This window comes from Amblyomma americanum, chromosome 6 (genome assembly GCF_052857255.1).
Source record: "Amblyomma americanum isolate KBUSLIRL-KWMA chromosome 6, ASM5285725v1, whole genome shotgun sequence".
Lineage (NCBI taxonomy): Eukaryota > Metazoa > Arthropoda > Arachnida > Ixodida > Ixodidae > Amblyomma > Amblyomma americanum.
This window is the reverse complement of record NC_135502.1, coordinates 29,405,097-29,422,625: the sequence shown is the minus strand read 5'-3', so window position 1 is coordinate 29,422,625 and position 17,529 is coordinate 29,405,097. Positions and strand designations below refer to the sequence as shown.

The following is a 17,529-nucleotide window of genomic DNA, read 5'->3' as shown; positions in this document are numbered from 1 at the left end:
GCCACGCCTGTAGTCAGGCCTCCCTACCCGCTTCGTCGCCAATATTTCTTTCTCTCTTAATCCCTTTTTTTAATCTAGACTGCGCGTGGGCTCTCTATTATTCCGACGCGCGGAGAAGCGGAAGAGTTAACCTTGAGAATACGTATAGTTTAGTCAATGTCAGCGTCAATCTCATAGTCAACTATATCGATGGCTTGCCGCAGTGAAAAAAAAAGTACCAAACTTCTTGCCCTTTCCCGGGACAAACAATTACAATGCTAGCTGTACCGCACCCCACCCCCTTTCCTTCTTTGCCTCTGCCGTATCCTAGACATACATGTACCTCACCTTCTTAGACCACGGGATCACAGATAGACCTTCCTCGTGAGTTCCTACTAGCCACGGCATCTGGACAGCATTCTAACTGGCTAAGAAACAAGTGCACATGGAAGCTTCTTCAGTGTGGCCTCTCCATCGCCACTAGACGCCGCTAAATCTGCTGACGTAACCAATACCGCTGACACTGCACAAGTGAACCGGTGGTTGCTCGGAAACGACAGCCACGTCTGATCAGAAGGCAACGTGTTTACTGCGGAGTTGAGAAGGAATTATCTTCATCACAGCAACCCGAGACGACTCGGAAAGTGGCGATGTGATAACGTGTGGAAAAAAAAAACGCTTCTATTCGTACAGCTTCATGCAAGCTGTGAAAGACGCCAAGCACATATTGCTTGGTATAAGCATATCGCCATCCTGGAAGCTTCCTTTTTTTACGATCATATTGCAGTTTGTATTTAGGACGGTACGAAAGGTGGTTCCAAATATATTTAAACGCTATCAAACGCATGCAGGCGACCACTAATGGCAGTAGGCCCATTTAGTGTATACCTCCTTCGGATGTTTCTTTTTTACATGAAAACACCAGAAACACCGTGTACCTTCAACAATAATCAAGAGCTTCTTTATAAGTTACCAGTTAAAATGGGTGACAAAGTTTTTAAAGACATTTCTTTAATCGCTTGCAGCAACGACCAACCAAAAGACACTTATGCATGTGCACCTGATAGGTTCTGATTAGCGACGCATTTGGTCTAATTAAAATCGGATGGGCGCTATGCGCGCAACCTCTACTATCAGTTCTTTTTAACCCTGTCGTCGTTGGTAATTGGGCACCGTGAGTTGGGCACTGACGGAAAAAATATTATGTGGAAGCTACAAGGGTATTATTCCCCCGTGTAGCCTTTCACGAGTTCCGTCTTTCTCTGCAAAGCACCCTCCACTTTCCTATCGGACGTGTTCGCGCAGCCATGCCCGCCAGAGGGGACCACCAGCGCTCCCTCTGTGTTCACAGCCCCCGCAGTGTTCGCTTGCATGTTTTGGCGCCAGACCGCCGAGCTTGTTTGCTTTGACGGGCCTAACAAGGCACTGCCTTGTCTCGCAATGACTGTCGGCTGGCCACGTAGCGTGCGCTTCGAGGAGGCTGATGGATCGGAGTCGCTCTCGACGGCTGCGTGCGTAGCCCGTTTGTACAGGGCGGCATTGAACGCTCAGTGATGTCTTAGTTCTCCGAGAAAACGCCAGATTTGCAATAAATCCGCCTTACGTAACTCCTGCCAATTAGGAGCTTAAGTAGCTAATGTTTCTATTCGGTGAAATATGTCTAATGCTAACTACTCCGTCTTTGTGAAACACTGTTGGGAAAGCTTTTAGCTGATCAAGGATCCAACTGACAAAGCTATTTTTCCAGCGATTTGTGAGTGGCTGTCTTCCATTTCAAAGAGCTCCACCAGTTCAGCCACTCATTAGCCGGCACCAGGCCTGGCTATCGCTACGCTTTATGGTTTTATTGATACAGAGGGCAGCACAGGGATGTTGGAAACAGTTACACTACGTGGGAACTCCGTAAAAGAATTCGAAACTCTTCGCCCTTCTCAGTGAAGAACACGTCAACGACAGCTCTAACGGTTAGGATTGATGTCAGTCATCTGGGGTTCTTTAACGTACCGAAGTCTCTGTATTTTAACTTTTTTTTTTGCATTTCACTTTAGTCTAAATGAAGCGTATACAGTGGCCAGGATACAACTCGAGACCTCGTGCCTTGCAACTAGACGTCATGACCACTAATGCAGAGTAGTGGGTAGCTGCATAATTTTAAGCTGAGCCTGGGACGAGGCTTTCTTTGCGGTAGCACATTTCGGCCCTATATATACATGTCGCAGCGGTATGAAAGGGAACATTTTGTTAGCGTGCAATGAACGGTAGAGAGCCAAATATGGGTCACAAGCATTTTCGCTTTCTTGTAAATAGTTTTTCTCTGTACGCATGGGGCCTGACTTCCTTTTCGTGCTTAATGGTGGCCATAGTGTAAGATCCGTTCCTTAGTGCGAACTGGCCGTTTCTTTTCGCATTGCTCGTAGTTGTACTCCCCTCAAACGGACATCCTTCTGTTCCTACATGTCATTTCGGCTTGACTTGGCTGGAAAATCGTCGTGGACGCCTCTCCTCAAAACCTTCCGGATTGCTCGCCTTCCTTCTTTGAGTCTTTAGGCTCACGCTTAGTGCTTCCAAACAAAGCAGCAAGCGCACGGGGCGTCGCGAATGCACTTAATGGCCGATTGGGAGCTCCAGATGGCCCATGTCCCGCCCCCGGAGAGAAGCCAAAGGCGGCCGCCAGCATAGGCGTTCGGTGAAGCCTGATCGCTGCGGCGCATGTGAAAAGGGCGTCACCCCACACCAGCGCCGCTCCCCGTGCGATCGAGCTGCTCGTGGAAAACCGAGCGCGTCGACCACGCGAACCGTGTCGCCGGTCGACAACCCCGGAGGAGTGCGCGCGTCTCCTCGTTTTTTCTTGCGGCCACGCTTCACGCACTCCGAACACGTAGTGAACACGTTCATCGCCGAAAATGCACCATAGCATTAGTCGAAGAAGGAAGTAGGAGAGAAAATAAAAGCGTTGTATGCCGCCTTGGAAGTGAGCGACCGTGTCATCTATGCGACTGTTCTACACCAATGGACCTAGGACACTTCTCCGATAAATATTTTCGCCGTCGATGGAATATCCCGTGACAAAACTTCATTGCTCTCTCAGCGGTTCAGGGCAATATTATCCACTGCCGCCGCGGGGGCTCAGAGGTTATGGTGCTCGGCTGCTGACCCGAAAGACGCGGGTTCGATCCCGGCGGCGGTGGTCGCATTTCGATGGAGGCGGAGTGCTAGAGAGCCGTGTACTGCGATACATCAATGCACAATAAAGAACCTCAAGTGGTTGGAATTATCCGGAGCCCTCAACTTCGGCGTTGCCCATAGCCTCAGTCGCTTTGGGACATAAACCCCATTAAACTAAAACCAATATTATCCACATTATATTGAGTCATTGAGAGCGGACGCGTTGGTGGGGAATGTGCAGTCTGCGTTCACGTGACCGAAGTATGTATAGTAGCAAATGTGAGTGCATTAGGAGGGGGGGGGGGGGGGGACAGAAGGTGGCGGTGTAGGACAGCGGCAGCTGCAATCGCCTTGTCACCAAGACTGAAGGCGGGAAGTGGAAGATGGGGGAGGGGGGGGGGGGAGGTACTTGAACTTATAGGGTATCGGGAAATGTTAGGCGCCAGACGGCCGCATGTTAAATATGCCGACTGTCTGTTATTTTTGTCCCCGATAGTACAAGAGATCAGTAAACATAGATAGTCAAGTGGAATTCACTTGAGCCCGGTATGTAGATTATTACTGAAATTTTTCTCTCTAGTTATTTCGGCCTTGGTGTCAAGCACTCAGCAGCGGATATGACGTTCGTCACAGACTGGTTGAGACAACCTTGCGGTGACGTGATACATACAAACATTTGATGTAATAGCTGTTTGTTCATTTGTTGTAATTCCTGCTCGGGGGGGGGGGGGGGGGGGTGGCAGGCTGGCGCAAAAGGTTGCAAGGAATTAAAACGAGAAAGGAGTGATTTACGGAGGTTTTGTATGCCTCACATGACCAGGAACGTTGCCTCAACACATCTGCGACGTCATAGCCGCTGCTCAGTGGTTGAAGCCGAAACCGAAATACTTGAAAGAAGAAAACTGAATTATAAGTCATTAGCGGGCGCAAGCGAAATCCACGTGCTGATCAACGCGTACAAATGTCTGAGGGGCTTTTTCCGAGACAAAAAGCACGTAACCAAGATATGATTCCATTATATTAGAGCACTACAAAAAGCACCACTTCGTTCTGTAATTCCTCTTTATGTGTGTTTCGTGCTCCAACATAAATAATCCCTACTAGCTCGCCCAATTTTCATTTTTTTTTTTCAGAAAATCTGGTGACCCTACTACTTCGAAGCAATCGAACTTAATATGAAGTCCGCATCTACTTAGAGACGTGTCCAAACTCTGCTCTAAACCTCATAACTTACTTTTGGAGAACAGGGTGAAGAACAGAAAAACGTTTTCACGAGCTGCGACTCTGTCAGGTGCAACCGAACCAACAGGCTGCTTCTTTTTTGTTCTTGTTCTGACTTACTGTCTCACCTCAAACCTTATTCATAGCGTTATCTTCCTGTACACACCTTTTGCAGGTTAACACGAGCGTCTCTTCGCTACCCCTCGACCCTGGCTACGTGCTGCCTACTCCTGCTTCTGGCCTTCCCCGGCATCGAATCCGCGGCGATCGAGGACGGCAACGTTCCGGCCGTTCCAAACCTCTGTAACCTCGCTCAGGAGGAGCCTATGTACTGTCGCTGCACCTCCGAGTACTTCGAAGCCGACGCCACAGGCGTGGTTTGCTACGTGGGCAAGCCGCTCACCGGAAGCCATGCCGTCTTCCAGGCGCTGCGACGTCAGAAGGCGCTCACGTCGGTCGCGTTCACCGTGTACGGCCAAGACTATCGACTCGACTTTATTCCCACCGAGCCGCTGCGCCAACTGGGCCGGCTCGAGAGACTCCGTTTCACGGAGTGCAACTTGGGCGTGCTCCACTCGAAGGCCTTCTACAAGCTCTCAACGCTCACCCTGCTACAGTTGGAAGGCAACGACATCATCGACCTCCAGAAGGACGCCATAGCGCATCTTCCCAGGCTCGAGAAACTCGAGATGGGCGAGAACAAGCTACGGCACGTCAAGGCCGGTTGGTTCTCGCGGCTTCCCTCCCTGACGGAGCTCTTCCTGGGCAAGAACAAGATCGAGTTCATCGAGGACTTGGCCTTCTCGGAACTGGGCGCCTTGAAGGAGCTGGAGCTGGGAGATAACGCCATACACGAGGTCACCAACCGGACCTTCAAGGGCCTGGCCCAACTGATCAGGCTCGATCTGTACCGCAACAAGCTGAAGCGACTGGATGCTGGAATCTTCGCGAGCATGCCACTGCTGGAAGATCTGGACCTGAAGCTCAATGAAATCTCCGTGGTGGACCCGCTGGCGTTCGACGGCCTGGCGAGGCTCCGCGTCATCTTCCTGACCAAGAACCAGCTCCGCATCCTACCGGCCGACATGTTTGTGGGCGCGCCCAACCTCATCTCTGTGGATTTGTCCGATAACCATCTGCTGACGCTTACATGGAGGACTGTGCACAACCTCAAGTTCATGGAGACCGGCGAGGACTTCGAGATGACCTTCACGGGTGAGTCACGCAGCGGGCTCTTCTACTTCTGGCCTTCTTTTATTGCTAAGTAGCCAACTTTTCCCTCACTTGTTCGTTTCGCTTCCGTTGGGAGAACTCTCTCAACTCACAGCACACACAAAACTAAGAAGCTTGCACTACTGGAGATACTCTCGACGCGTCGTTAGATTCTCTTTAGCAGTTGTCTTCCGCATTTTACCCATTTTTTTTTCTTGGCGAGTCCTCAAGGTCGCCAGCTTTGAGGCTCTAGGCTTCAACTTGTGTCTGTCAGTGCCATACGCTGTCCTTGGTAAATGGGAACAAACAAAAGCCACGTCTTCACTTTACAAGCCGTCTGTCCATTGCTACCAATTCGCGCGGTAGGGCGACCACCGCTGTAGGTGCCGCTGAGACGAGACTTGGCCGCATAGCAACGTTCCAGACGTGGGAGGGGTGCCACGTTTCTTTCCGTTGGGAGAAAAAGATGGGTATTGCGTAGGACGAGAAGGTACCAACTTTTCTTCCGGGTTGCGCCTCTGTCTTACTTTTTTGCACATCGCTTTTTTTTTTCTACGTGGGTTTAATTTACCATCTTCTACTCTTTCTCTTCGGAATTTTATTATAGTGCATTTTATTTTGTACTTTCTCGTTCGTCGCCTCCTTAGGCCGACTCCCGCGCGGTATACGCAAGCGCCAGTGCGCGCCCAAAATAGAGAAGGCGTGCCGCTAGCATCCCGAGAGAGGGAAAGACGTTCCGGTGGCGCATGGCGCTAGTGTTTGCTTTTTTCTTCTCAGCTTATCGTTATTTTTTTAATGCACGCAAAATGCACACGAACGCGTCTCTGCGGCGCCCCCGCGTCTGTGTACCGTATTCATTCGCACATCACAAGCTTTCCTGCGAAGCTCACGCAAGTAAAGTATGTCTGTCGAGGCTGCTAAGACAGGCGATATATTCGAACGCGTGTTGGAAGCGCTTGACGGCGTCTTCTGGCGACTCCGCGACAGCGACTGTAGAAAAATATATTCTGCTGCATTAGGCAGGGACAGCGCTCTGGCGGCCATCTGGCTTTTACTGTGCCATTGGCTGCGCGGAAATAGGAAGATAGCCGCAAGAAGTAAGAAGACAAACCGAAGACTACAAGAGAAAAAGTGCGTGAGCGAATGACAGGATGTGAGCCGGAATTAATGAGCATCGGCTCTGCATATCCATGCAGCTTTCCATTACGACGGGGGAACGGAGAATAAGTGGCAGTTCATGGAGTCCGAGTCGTAGACGCAGCTGGAACTGAGCTTGTCTTTCAGTCTCTGCTCGTGCTTCTATACTTCGTCGTCGCCCCCTTCCGGCTGTTACGAAAACTGCCACCCAAAGCCAATTAGCCCAGTTCCGTATTGACTAACTCTGTGCGCAACTGAGCTAGTTGGTTATGAATCATACTTTTTCGTAACAGCGGAACAGGGGCGACAACGAAGAGAACGAGCCTGTCACATGAGACTGAACTAACAAATGAAATCTTGACGGAAGGAACCGGAAAGGAAGGATCGGCTTGTGCGCGCAATCATCGACGTTTCCGCCATAAAATATAACGGTGAGCAGTGCGTCAGCGCCACGCGTATCAGTCGCACCGATTGATAGAAGCGAACCTAGCCTCCTACATTATACCACCACGTGCCGCCGTCCTTGAATTTATGTTCGGTATTTTCATTATCGCCTTGCATCTACTATCTGTCCTTATCTACGTTCGCCTTTTGTAAATGTTTTTAGTTGTTAGTTTATCCTTGTGTCTCGAGCTTCCTTTCGTTGTGGTAGTTTCTATCCAGCTATTACTCTAGTAGTCGTACCTAGGAGTTGGACTGTCGGTTTTTATTTTTGGAAAATTTTCCAGCCTTTTGTTGCTTCATATTCTAAAACGAAGTTTTGTTTCTTTTTCGGGGATATTGTTGCATATGAGAGCAGTATTGGTTCTTTTTATATAATATAATATCGTATTCCAGTGCAGTAAAAGATTAAAGTTCACGTTTCCTTTTTTGTCAGCCTTATCACTTGAGTTAGCGGTAATAAAAGACCGAATGGCTGTTAATTACTGGCAACACATTTATAACTGTGCTTGCAGAAGCAAATGGTCTGATAGAAAAATGTAAGGTAATTTAAATGATGGAACCATTAAACAAAAACGCAAGTGGAAGTTGTTTTCTGAAAGGTTGGTCGCTATTCTAAGTTGTCGTGCTAGCCGGAGCGAGAGGACGGGGCATTATGAATCGAGGTTTGCGTGTTGAAGACAGCGATGGAACTGCTGCTCAGCCATCGCGGTAGCCAGAACATGCCACTTTTTCGCGACGCTTGTGCATGGCTTCGGGTGGCCTCATTTGCAACAGAGAAACCTGCTTAACCAAGCAACAGCCCAAAGCGGGTTCCGAGAGTTAACAGTACTACGCTAGCAGACAGCGTTTGGAGGTGAGCTGTAGCCTCCCAGTCTGCAGAGGATGTAATGTGGCGGAGCAATACCTCCAAACGCACAACTTCCCTACTTGATCCAACGGTATACCGTTTCTCCATGCCCACGGCATGCGCACTTTGTTTTTTTCTTCGTTGAATGAGTGTAATTTATATTCGGTAGCCAGCTAGATCAGGCGTGCAATTTAATCACACTGACATTTATCGGTTGAAACATACGCTTGATAATTGAATTCACCGTAGTTTTATTATCTTTTTTTATTTTCCGGTCTATAGTTATCAGTACAACCCCTTGGTCATGTCTAGTGTTCGCGTACACACGCAATAACTGGCATCTGATTTTTTGTTAAAACATAGCCCTACGTCCCCCACCCCAAGGTTTCTAAACCTCTGCCTAATGACACGTTTCTCGAAAAAAAAAATCGCGAATCTAGACACATCACGTACTACCCACCCGTACGTCCTTGTCAGTTCGAACTATGTGAACTGCAGTTCTTGTGCGACAGTGGAAGGTGTGCAAGTCCTCGTGTTTTTCTTGTTAGCCTCGAGAGCACATGCATCCTTTGCAGTGCACGCGCCTACGTGTGCACCGGTACACCCGTACTCCATCATCATAATAATTTATTTTACCCTTAAAGGCCTCTATTGAGGCTATATAACAGGGTTAGCGCACAGAACGGACCCTCCGTGGGACCACGACGTTAACACTTCGACACACGATAGCGTCAAGCGCGGGGTGAAGAATGGGGGCAGGCAGTTCGACGATTTAATACGGTATCGCTTCTTATTCCGCCCCCTTTCTTTAGTTGGCAGCTCTTTTCGCCAACAAGAAGGGCCACAAGGGAGAGCGGAGCGAATCGTCGTCTTGTCTGGAGAGCGCGCCAGCGGCTCTCCGTTCTCATCCTTTGTTCATCGCGCCTTTTATTTTCCTCCGCCGCCGCCGCCTATGGCCCAGTGACGTGGCTCACACGCGTACTCAAGGTCGTGAGAGAGTGAAGACCGGAGGCATCTTAGCTTCCGCGACGCTTCTCGCGTTCGTGGCGTGTCGGGAACTCCGCTGCCTCGAGCTGCCGGGTCGCTCGCAGCCCTCCTCGCTGTTGCAACCGGTTGGACGGTAGAGCCAGCGTCCTTCCCAGCTTGCGGCGAGCTTCGCACACCCTAGCCTCTGTATACGCACCTGTTTAACCACGCTTGCCCTCGTATGTTTATCCGCCGCTAAGGGTTAGAATGGTGCGCGGTTTCAACGGCGCCTCGATCTGACCCGCTTCGAAGCAAACCCGCCCAACTAGGATGCGGAAGATTTTTATTCATTTATTTACATATACAGCTGTCTCAACTGCGGGACATTGTAGGGTGGACATGGTAATAAACAAGCGACCAGAAATAATAGAATACACACAACTGGTAAAGTATACAACACAAGGCTAAATAGCAAAGGGAAAAGCGGTAATCATAACATAATTAATCGAGAAATTGATTACCTCGCGGTTTCCTCAGGGATCCATCCAACTCATTTTTCTGGGAAATTGCGGAAGGAAAGAAGAGTACTTGAAAAATTCATGTGAGGTTTCAGTGGGATGCCGTTTAACGAGTCAGTACTCCGGGTAGTACACGTGCGTCCGAGCAAATAAACTACATGGGCGCTTGGATGACGTTGTTTTAATATAAAATCTTATGCAAGGTGACGAGGTGTGCACACGTGCGCCTGTGCGCCAGTTATCTGAGGGATGACTCCAGCATGTGACCTAGGCGAAAAGTGAGGGTCATACCTCAGGTATATAGGATGAATTGCATTGTTTTGGTTTGTTTTGAAAAAGTTCGCTACGACATTTTCGGTAGTTACGCGGTCGGAACTGCCTTCTTACTAGGCAATGAAGACTTTCAGAGTTCGTGTGCTTTGCACACCTAAAATTTTCAGGCTATAGCTTCACTCTAGGGTGTAAACCTAGCTTGACAGAACTCTGAAAATAAAAGTTTTTCTGAAGATTATATGAATATCTAGATGGCAAGCAAAAGGAAATAATAAACAAAACGGAAGTAGCGACACAGAACTACTTTTAAACTGTTCGCCTGACGAGCAGCTCCCGATGTCATGAACTCCCTGGATGAGCCTTTTAAAGCCGTGAAGGCGGAGCACAAAGACACTGATATGCCGTTTTCCTGGAACTATTCATCTCAGAGGTCGCCCTCAGCTCTCCTCGACTGCACCGCGCCTGTGCTGGGTGCTCTCGCATCAACTACACGGAGGCCCGTCAGCGAACAACAAGGGCGACACACATATCTGATGCTCGTGCCGTCTTCAGCGCTTCCACCCTGCGTGATATGAGCTTATGCAATTAACTCCTGCGAAAGCGTAACGACCCCGCTCCACCCCGCGTTGGGAAGTCGCCAACGAGCCACAAGGCGCAATGCTTGCCGCCTGTCGTGCGGTTTGCACGCTAGGCACCACAGCATAAAGACAGACTTAAAGCTCTACAGAGCTACAAAAGTCAGGGCACATGCTGCGCAAAGCTGCAAAGGATCTGCACAGCTAGAGGTAACGGCTCGACGTAAGCAAATTTTTGTCCAGATTGCATGCTTTTTAGCTTTTGCTTTTAAATATATAAGTATACAGCCCCTGCCCAGAACTGTGCACGTTTTGCAGTATACTGTGCAGTATACCGTGTGCAGGGTGATTTACCTTTTTTCTTTTGCATTAATTTCTAAGTGTACATCTGGAGTTGGGGGATATCGTGTACGAAATATATTTAATGCGGCTGCATTAAATAGATTGCGTGTATTTACATTGACCGCAGGCTTTCGTTTCATTTTAGAAGTATGCCATAAGGAACTGATTTAGAAAGGGGGAAGGGCATCAAGACTGCAATCTAAAAGGTATTTATTATCAATGGCAATCCACTGTAGATTCCTAAACAGAACCCACAGGCTAGGCCTGGATATCAGGAGACGAACTAGCGAAGCATCTCACACGTAAGAACGGTTCCTGACTGGGCTTGCACCCTAATGTCGGTGGTCCCATTGTACGATGCGAGGTCACAAGTGGCACGCCAAATAAAACACAATTGTGACCCGTAAACAGTATTAAGAATTCATCCACTAAATTTCAGGCGCGAGCTAGTGCTTCCACTTCAAGGCTAACACATTCTCAGACGATGCACTGTTTAAACACATCAGAATTCTGCCCTCAATTCACCTCGTTGTGCACTCAGGTGCATCACATTTCCCGGCGCCGATGGGGCGTAGAGCGCCAGCATATATGGTAATGGGCGCACTAGACCCCGCATCACGGCGCGCCTGGCCTTCTACCGGTTTATCTACCTGTATAGGCTGGACTAATACAGACGAGCGGGCGTCGTTAATGCCTCTTAATGTGGGTCAAATTGAGAAGGAACCTTGCGGCGGGCGGCGCGCTCGTGATTGCGTAACCAAACGAATTCTAGGACAACTTTGTCTGTGATCTTCTCCACCTCGTCTTTCGACAAATTCGGTTAGCAATGCTATACGACTGGACTGATTGGTTATGCATCATTCTTTTATGGGAGCAGTCCCGGCAAACCGTTCCCGTCAAGGCTTTAATTTAAGCACGTGATGCAATGGATAGGCTAAAAAGTAATTTATGACGTTTTACCTCAACGGTGCGGGTCTCGTGAAAATAGCATTTGTTCTAATAGTCCGTCTCGCCGAGGACTGCGGCCGCAAGATGAATCGGAAACCGAATCGTGCGCATTTTACAGAATTTTATTTACGTACTCTAAAACCCCGCCCTGCCCTGCTTTCAAAGCTCAAGTTAATATTCTGTTGTTAATTCTACGCCTGTGCCACTTTTCATCAACTTGCGGTTGGGTCAGGGTAATGTAAAAGATGAAAGCTCGTGCGGCCGTATTTTGAAGAAAACCAAGACTTCGGCTTTGCTACCACAACGGCAGTAAAGTCCACATGCTGTTATTTAACACAGATTTTTGGAAAATACTCTTCACCTCTTCGCCTCTTCACTTGTGGTCTCAAATGCTGCCAGTTCCTTTGACAGAGCTACTGTTATGGCACTTTCAAGGCGTCCCAGTGTCAGCGATATCCTTATGGCACTTGCAGGACGTCCCAGTGTCAGCGATATCCTTATGGCACTTGCAGGACGTCCCAGTGTCAGCGATATCCTTTGGGACACCAGCGACATTTCTTCCAGGAAACCGCCATTTGATTCAAAGATGGCCAAGCGGCAGGTCTAGAGTGCTGTCATCATCTTTTTTTCAAATTTCCAACCAAATCGATATGACGCCTGGACGCACCATTGTGCAGCATCTTGGCAGGCAGAGTAAACATTGGGCCTTCCGCGATATACGCCATGCTGCGCCACACCGTTTGGTTCGAACCATAATGGCGACGTGGTCACAGTCTCAACAGAATTGTAGCGGTGGGCATATGAGCACTATAGCTCACGGCACCCTGTATATTTCGCGTGCTGAGAAGGCACCTTCCTTCAGAGCCTTTTGAGTCGCCAGGAGAACAGATGAGTTGAGTTGAGTGGTTGTAAGCTACCGGTGGGATTAGCCTTGCAGTTGCTGCCGGCAATTGCTCCACCGTAGCGACACTTAAATAGAAATCACAGAAACACTGTCCGCAAAAACCCACATAGACACTCCTGAGGTCACCACGTGGAGGCCAAATCCGTGTCCTGCAGGTAAACTAGAAGAAGGCGAGAAGCATCCCTTCTACTCGACTGGCTCCCGCGCGGGAAAACAATGTCCTGAAGAGAACTGTGAGGAACTCCTGCCTTCTTGAGGGATCCGAATAACACAGCCCGTTCCGCGTTGTACAATGTACAGCACAAGAGGTAATGTTCTATGTCACCACACACACCACACGTTGAACACAATGGTGACAAAGCTAGGCCAGTCTTATACATCCACGCCGGCGTACGAGCAGAATCCGTGCGAACGCGGTGCAGCAAAGTGGCTTGGTACCTTTTGAGACCCTTGGTCACACATGGCTGATGAGGAGAGCTTCACAAAGAACTGAAGTGGCACAACACCACATCTCTGAACATTTGCTTGACTTCATGAGGGACTCTATGTACTGGAATCCCGGAGAGAGCTGTATGGGCGAGGTTGTCTGCTATCTCGTTGCCTAAGACACCTATCTGCGAGGGCACCCATTGAAAACGTATTGAGAAGCCTTTGCTATGGAGATTCTGCACCAAACGTAGGGATCTAAAACTCAAGGCATCAGTGGGGAACCCGTACTCTAACCTTTGAAGGGCAGATTTTGAATCCGCAATTATGACAGTAGGTTGAGGCGTACAACACCGTAGCTTCTTTAGAGCTGCCTCAATGGTAACGCTTTCGGCCATTGTGGAGGTCACGACTTTAGTAAAACGAACAGACCAATCATACTTCAAAGACGGAATATGAAAAGCAGCTGCACTAGTTCCTCTGACCTTGTCCACAGAGCCGTCTGTAAAAATTTGAAGATGACTGGCATATTCGGTCTCAAGATGTTCCAGCACGAGCGAACGCATTGCCGCTAAAGGAGAACTCCGCTTAGAGCGAACGTGGGGAATTGTCAAGGAGCAATCGTGGCTCGGAAAGGACCAAGGTGGCTTCAACGTCTTAGGTCGATCTCGAACGTCGAGACCCAGAGAACGAAGAGTATCTAAAGCCAAGTACGCCCGGGACTCAGATCTCTTTCGAAGGCGCTGTAGAAGCGCTCTCCCGGCAACAGTCTCTCTGAGGCGGCCAATTTGCAGCAAAAGTCTTTGTGAAGCGGCTAACCGAAGAGGTTTCGATTGAGACTCATACAGTACTGCATTGTTTGGAGCAGCCTGCGGAACGCCGAGAGCCCTCCTTAGTCCCCTTCTGTGAAAAACCTCAAGGCGTTCCAGCTGCGATACCGAGGGGGAAATTAAAGGGAGCTGGTACATTATGCGGCTTGTCACCAGGGGATCGTGAAGCCTGATCATTGAAGCAGGATGGTTTCCCCATTGCTCACTAGCAACTCTACGAAGCACATTGAGACGCGAAGATAGTGAAGCCACAATCGAGTCCACAGCTCGTCGCCACTGTAGACGTGAGTCAATAGTGACGCCCAAAAAACGTATGTGGTTAACCTGACGAAGGCAAGACTGATCAAGGTCTATGCTCAGCCGCGCATACCGTCGTCCCCTACCTGGAAACAGGACGAAGCCAGATTTTTCCACCAAGGGAGTCAACCCAACACCTTGAAGGTAACTTTTAACTGAAAGCACGGCCTGTCGCGCTAATAGAGCTATGCGTTTGTGTTGATATCCGGTTAACCAAAGACAAATGTCGTCTGCATATATCGACATATGGACATGCCTACAATGTTTTTGCACTTTTGCGGGAAGACCAGCCATGACAACATTAAAGAGCATTGGGGACAGGACACTACCCTGAGGTACCCCTCGCGATACCGCCCTTTCGGAGCTCATTGTAGTGCCTAACCGCACTCTAAATTTACGATCACTGAGAAATGAGTGAATGAATCGCAGAAGATAGCCCTGTACGCCTATAACCTGCAGACTATTCAGTATTGAGCTCTGGAGGACGCTATCATAAGCCTTTGATACGTCTAGGAAAATAACTAGTGTTGAAAGTCCAAAAGCACTCTGATGTTCAATGTGGCTTATCAAGTCCAGGACGCTATCTTGCGCGCTTAAACATGTGCGGAATCCAGTCATGCATATTGGTAGTGCCCTTCTATCCTCAAGCCACCAAGACAAACGCTTACTTGCCATCTTCTCCATAAGCTTAGCCACACACGACGTCAGCGATACAGGACGATACGAGGGCGCGTCTGTCATCTCTGTGCTGGCCTTCAGCAGTGGGACTACACAAGCCACTTTCCATGAAGGGGGAACGTCACCAGACTCCCACACTCGATTGAGATAGGTTAGGAGCTTCTTCTGGTGTTCCAGAGGTAGGTTCTGTAACATTTGATTGGTAATGCTGTCAGGACCTGGTGCACAGCGACGCCTCAGGCTGCGGAGCGCTGTCTGTAGTTCTCGAAGTGTGAACGGGGCGTCCATAACAGATGGAGACGTAGCAGGTAGAGCGCAGGGATGAATGCCTGGTCTAGAATTTACAAATGCATCCGCAAATTCCTCTGCCAAGCACACGAGATGTTTCTGCGTGCGCAATGCAAGCGCCTCGAAAGGTTTACTCGGACGAGAGCCACCAGCAAGACTGCCAACGACACGCCAAATTCTCGTTATCGGTGAGAAAACAGTCAAACTAGCGCAAAAGGATGCCCACTGGGACCTACAGAGCTTGTTCGCATGACGTCTAATGGCAGAGTTAATTGAGCCTGTTGAAAGTTGTCTTCAAGGCTCTGTCGTCCTTCTTCCGCAACAGTTGTCGCTCCGCCCTTCTGCGCGCTGCGCAGAGGTTCCTGAGTTTTAAATCCGGAGTCGGAAAATGATCAGGTAGCTTGAGCGCCGTGGTAGCAGCCATCTTAGCATAAATCATTTTGTCTGTCACATCACCGGAAACACAGGCTAAGTGCTCCCTGTATTTGTCCCAATTAACAACATGGCAAATTTTAGGACCACGCAGATGGAAGTCGGCAGTAAACACAAATATCGGGTAGTGATCACTTCCCATTCGGTCAGCTCTAGTTGACCACTGCACACGGACGTCAGGTGAATGTAAGGTTAGGTCTATAGATGCGGGTGAGGTTGGAGGCCGAAAGAAAGTGGGACTTCCGTCATTGGCCACGCACAGGTCCAAACTGTCGATGACTTCTACAAGTTGGCGTCCGCGAGGATCTGTGTTCCTGTCACCCCAGGCAGGGTGGTGGGCGTTGAAGTCACCGCAGATGATTCTGGGTGCTGGGCAGCGGTCACGAAGTTGCTGGAGAAACAAAGCCATATCGACCTTCTTCCGCGGGGACACGTATACTGATGCAATGGACAGAGTTCGGAAGGCGAGCCGAATCCTCACAGCCACTACCTCAATACTGTCGGTGCAAAGATCGGTGACATTCAAAGCCACATGAGGAATCTCCCTTCGTATGTAAAGGGCGGCACTTTCTGCGGGAAAAGACTTGATGCTGCAATTCTTGTGGGCGACGTATCCCGGCAAAGACCTCCCGCTTGGCAAGCCAGCCTTCGAGAGGCTCTTTCTTGTTCTTGCAAGAGATCTGTGTTCCAGAAGAACAGATGCCCCGCTAATTGCCTGGAACTTTGCCGTAGGGCAATACTGTAAAGCATAATTTTAACCCTGGTAGTATAGAAAGTTACAAAATGTTAATTACACAAAATAATTACCGTCATTAGGTGTTTTTAATATTTAGTTACTCTGTATTGACAATAGACGTAGCTGCCAAGCAAGAATCAGAAGCGCGAAGCACAAGTCCCGGTTCATATAAGTAGATTTTAGTTTATGCCAGTAATACAGATATTGTCAAAGCCCCACTGGCCTAAACCATACAGCTGAACTCTTGTACCACCAGCGGAGGATCTGAACTCATGAGGTGTAAGTACGGGACACTTATTTTCGAGAGATTTTGAACTATGGCGATGCAAAATGGGCCACACTCCATGGCCCAGAACCAAACCCTTCCGGCTGTATTCTTGCAATGAAAGCCGCACGAAAAGCACAGCAGAGGCTGTTCATGTTTACTGCACTTGGAAGAAATGCGATAACGTTCAAGCGACGTATGCGTTCAGAGAAGTCACCGCACGCGCCGCTCGATTTGAAATTGCTTGCACTGCACTGACTGCATCTTCCTTCGCTCCTCCAATACTCCTTCCGCGAGTCTAGGCCAGCCGGTGCCCGCCTCGGAACCATCGAAGCGCGGCCGATGTGCGTCGACCTCGGCGGTCGCTGCGTTCCATCTGCGGAGCTCGGTCCGCTATTTTCGACCGCGGACGTGCTCCATAATCGTGGCCGGAAAAAGCATCCGCCGCCGTGTCTCGCTTCTTTACTCGAGCGCCTGCTTTCTTTTTCAATTGCGTTTCGCTCATCGCTGTTTCTTAGCTCGAGGCTTTTCCACCACGAGTGGCACTCCGCGCCTCGTCTGGACACGAGCCCACCACGAGGAAAGCCGAGCGGGCGCTCGTTATTTATTTCCAGCGACTAGCAGGCGCGAACGGTCGGTCTCGGTGAAGGCGCGGCTGGAAGGCAGGGAGCGAGCGCCGGCAGGTGGAACTGAAGGGGCCGAAGCCCGAGCGGCTTGTTCCGACGAGCCAGACGATCATATGCCCAAACTAAGAATACTCTTCCTTTTCGCCTTATCCACTCTTACAGATGGCAAAACGAAGCGTAAAACGAATGAATACGCATCCCTTATATAAGCTGAACGCCAGTCACTCAGCTGGAGATTTGTTATTGCAGAGAACAGTGTTGAGTTCATGTTTAGGCTGCCTTGGTTTAAGGGAACAGACCTGGGAGTAGCTGGACTGAATGAGACCCTTTCTAAACATGGCAAACAGATGTCCGCCAATAAACTAAACGGAGCGACCAAAAGTGTTTAAAATTAACAGACCGTTTACCACACTATAGGCA

The 17,529-nt window shown here is 49.3% G+C and overlaps 1 protein-coding gene across 1 annotated transcript in view; it reads left to right on the top strand.

Annotated features, from left to right (window-relative positions):
- The window catches only part of LOC144136521 (uncharacterized), a 36,944-nt gene that overhangs the window by 12,880 nt on the left and 6,535 nt on the right, over window positions 1-17,529 (top strand). Inside the window, exon 2 of the mRNA XM_077668899.1 lies at window positions 4,541-5,580. Coding sequence (XP_077525025.1) covers window positions 4,541-5,580 — 1,040 coding nt within the window. The remainder of the gene's footprint in view (window positions 1-4,540; window positions 5,581-17,529) is intronic.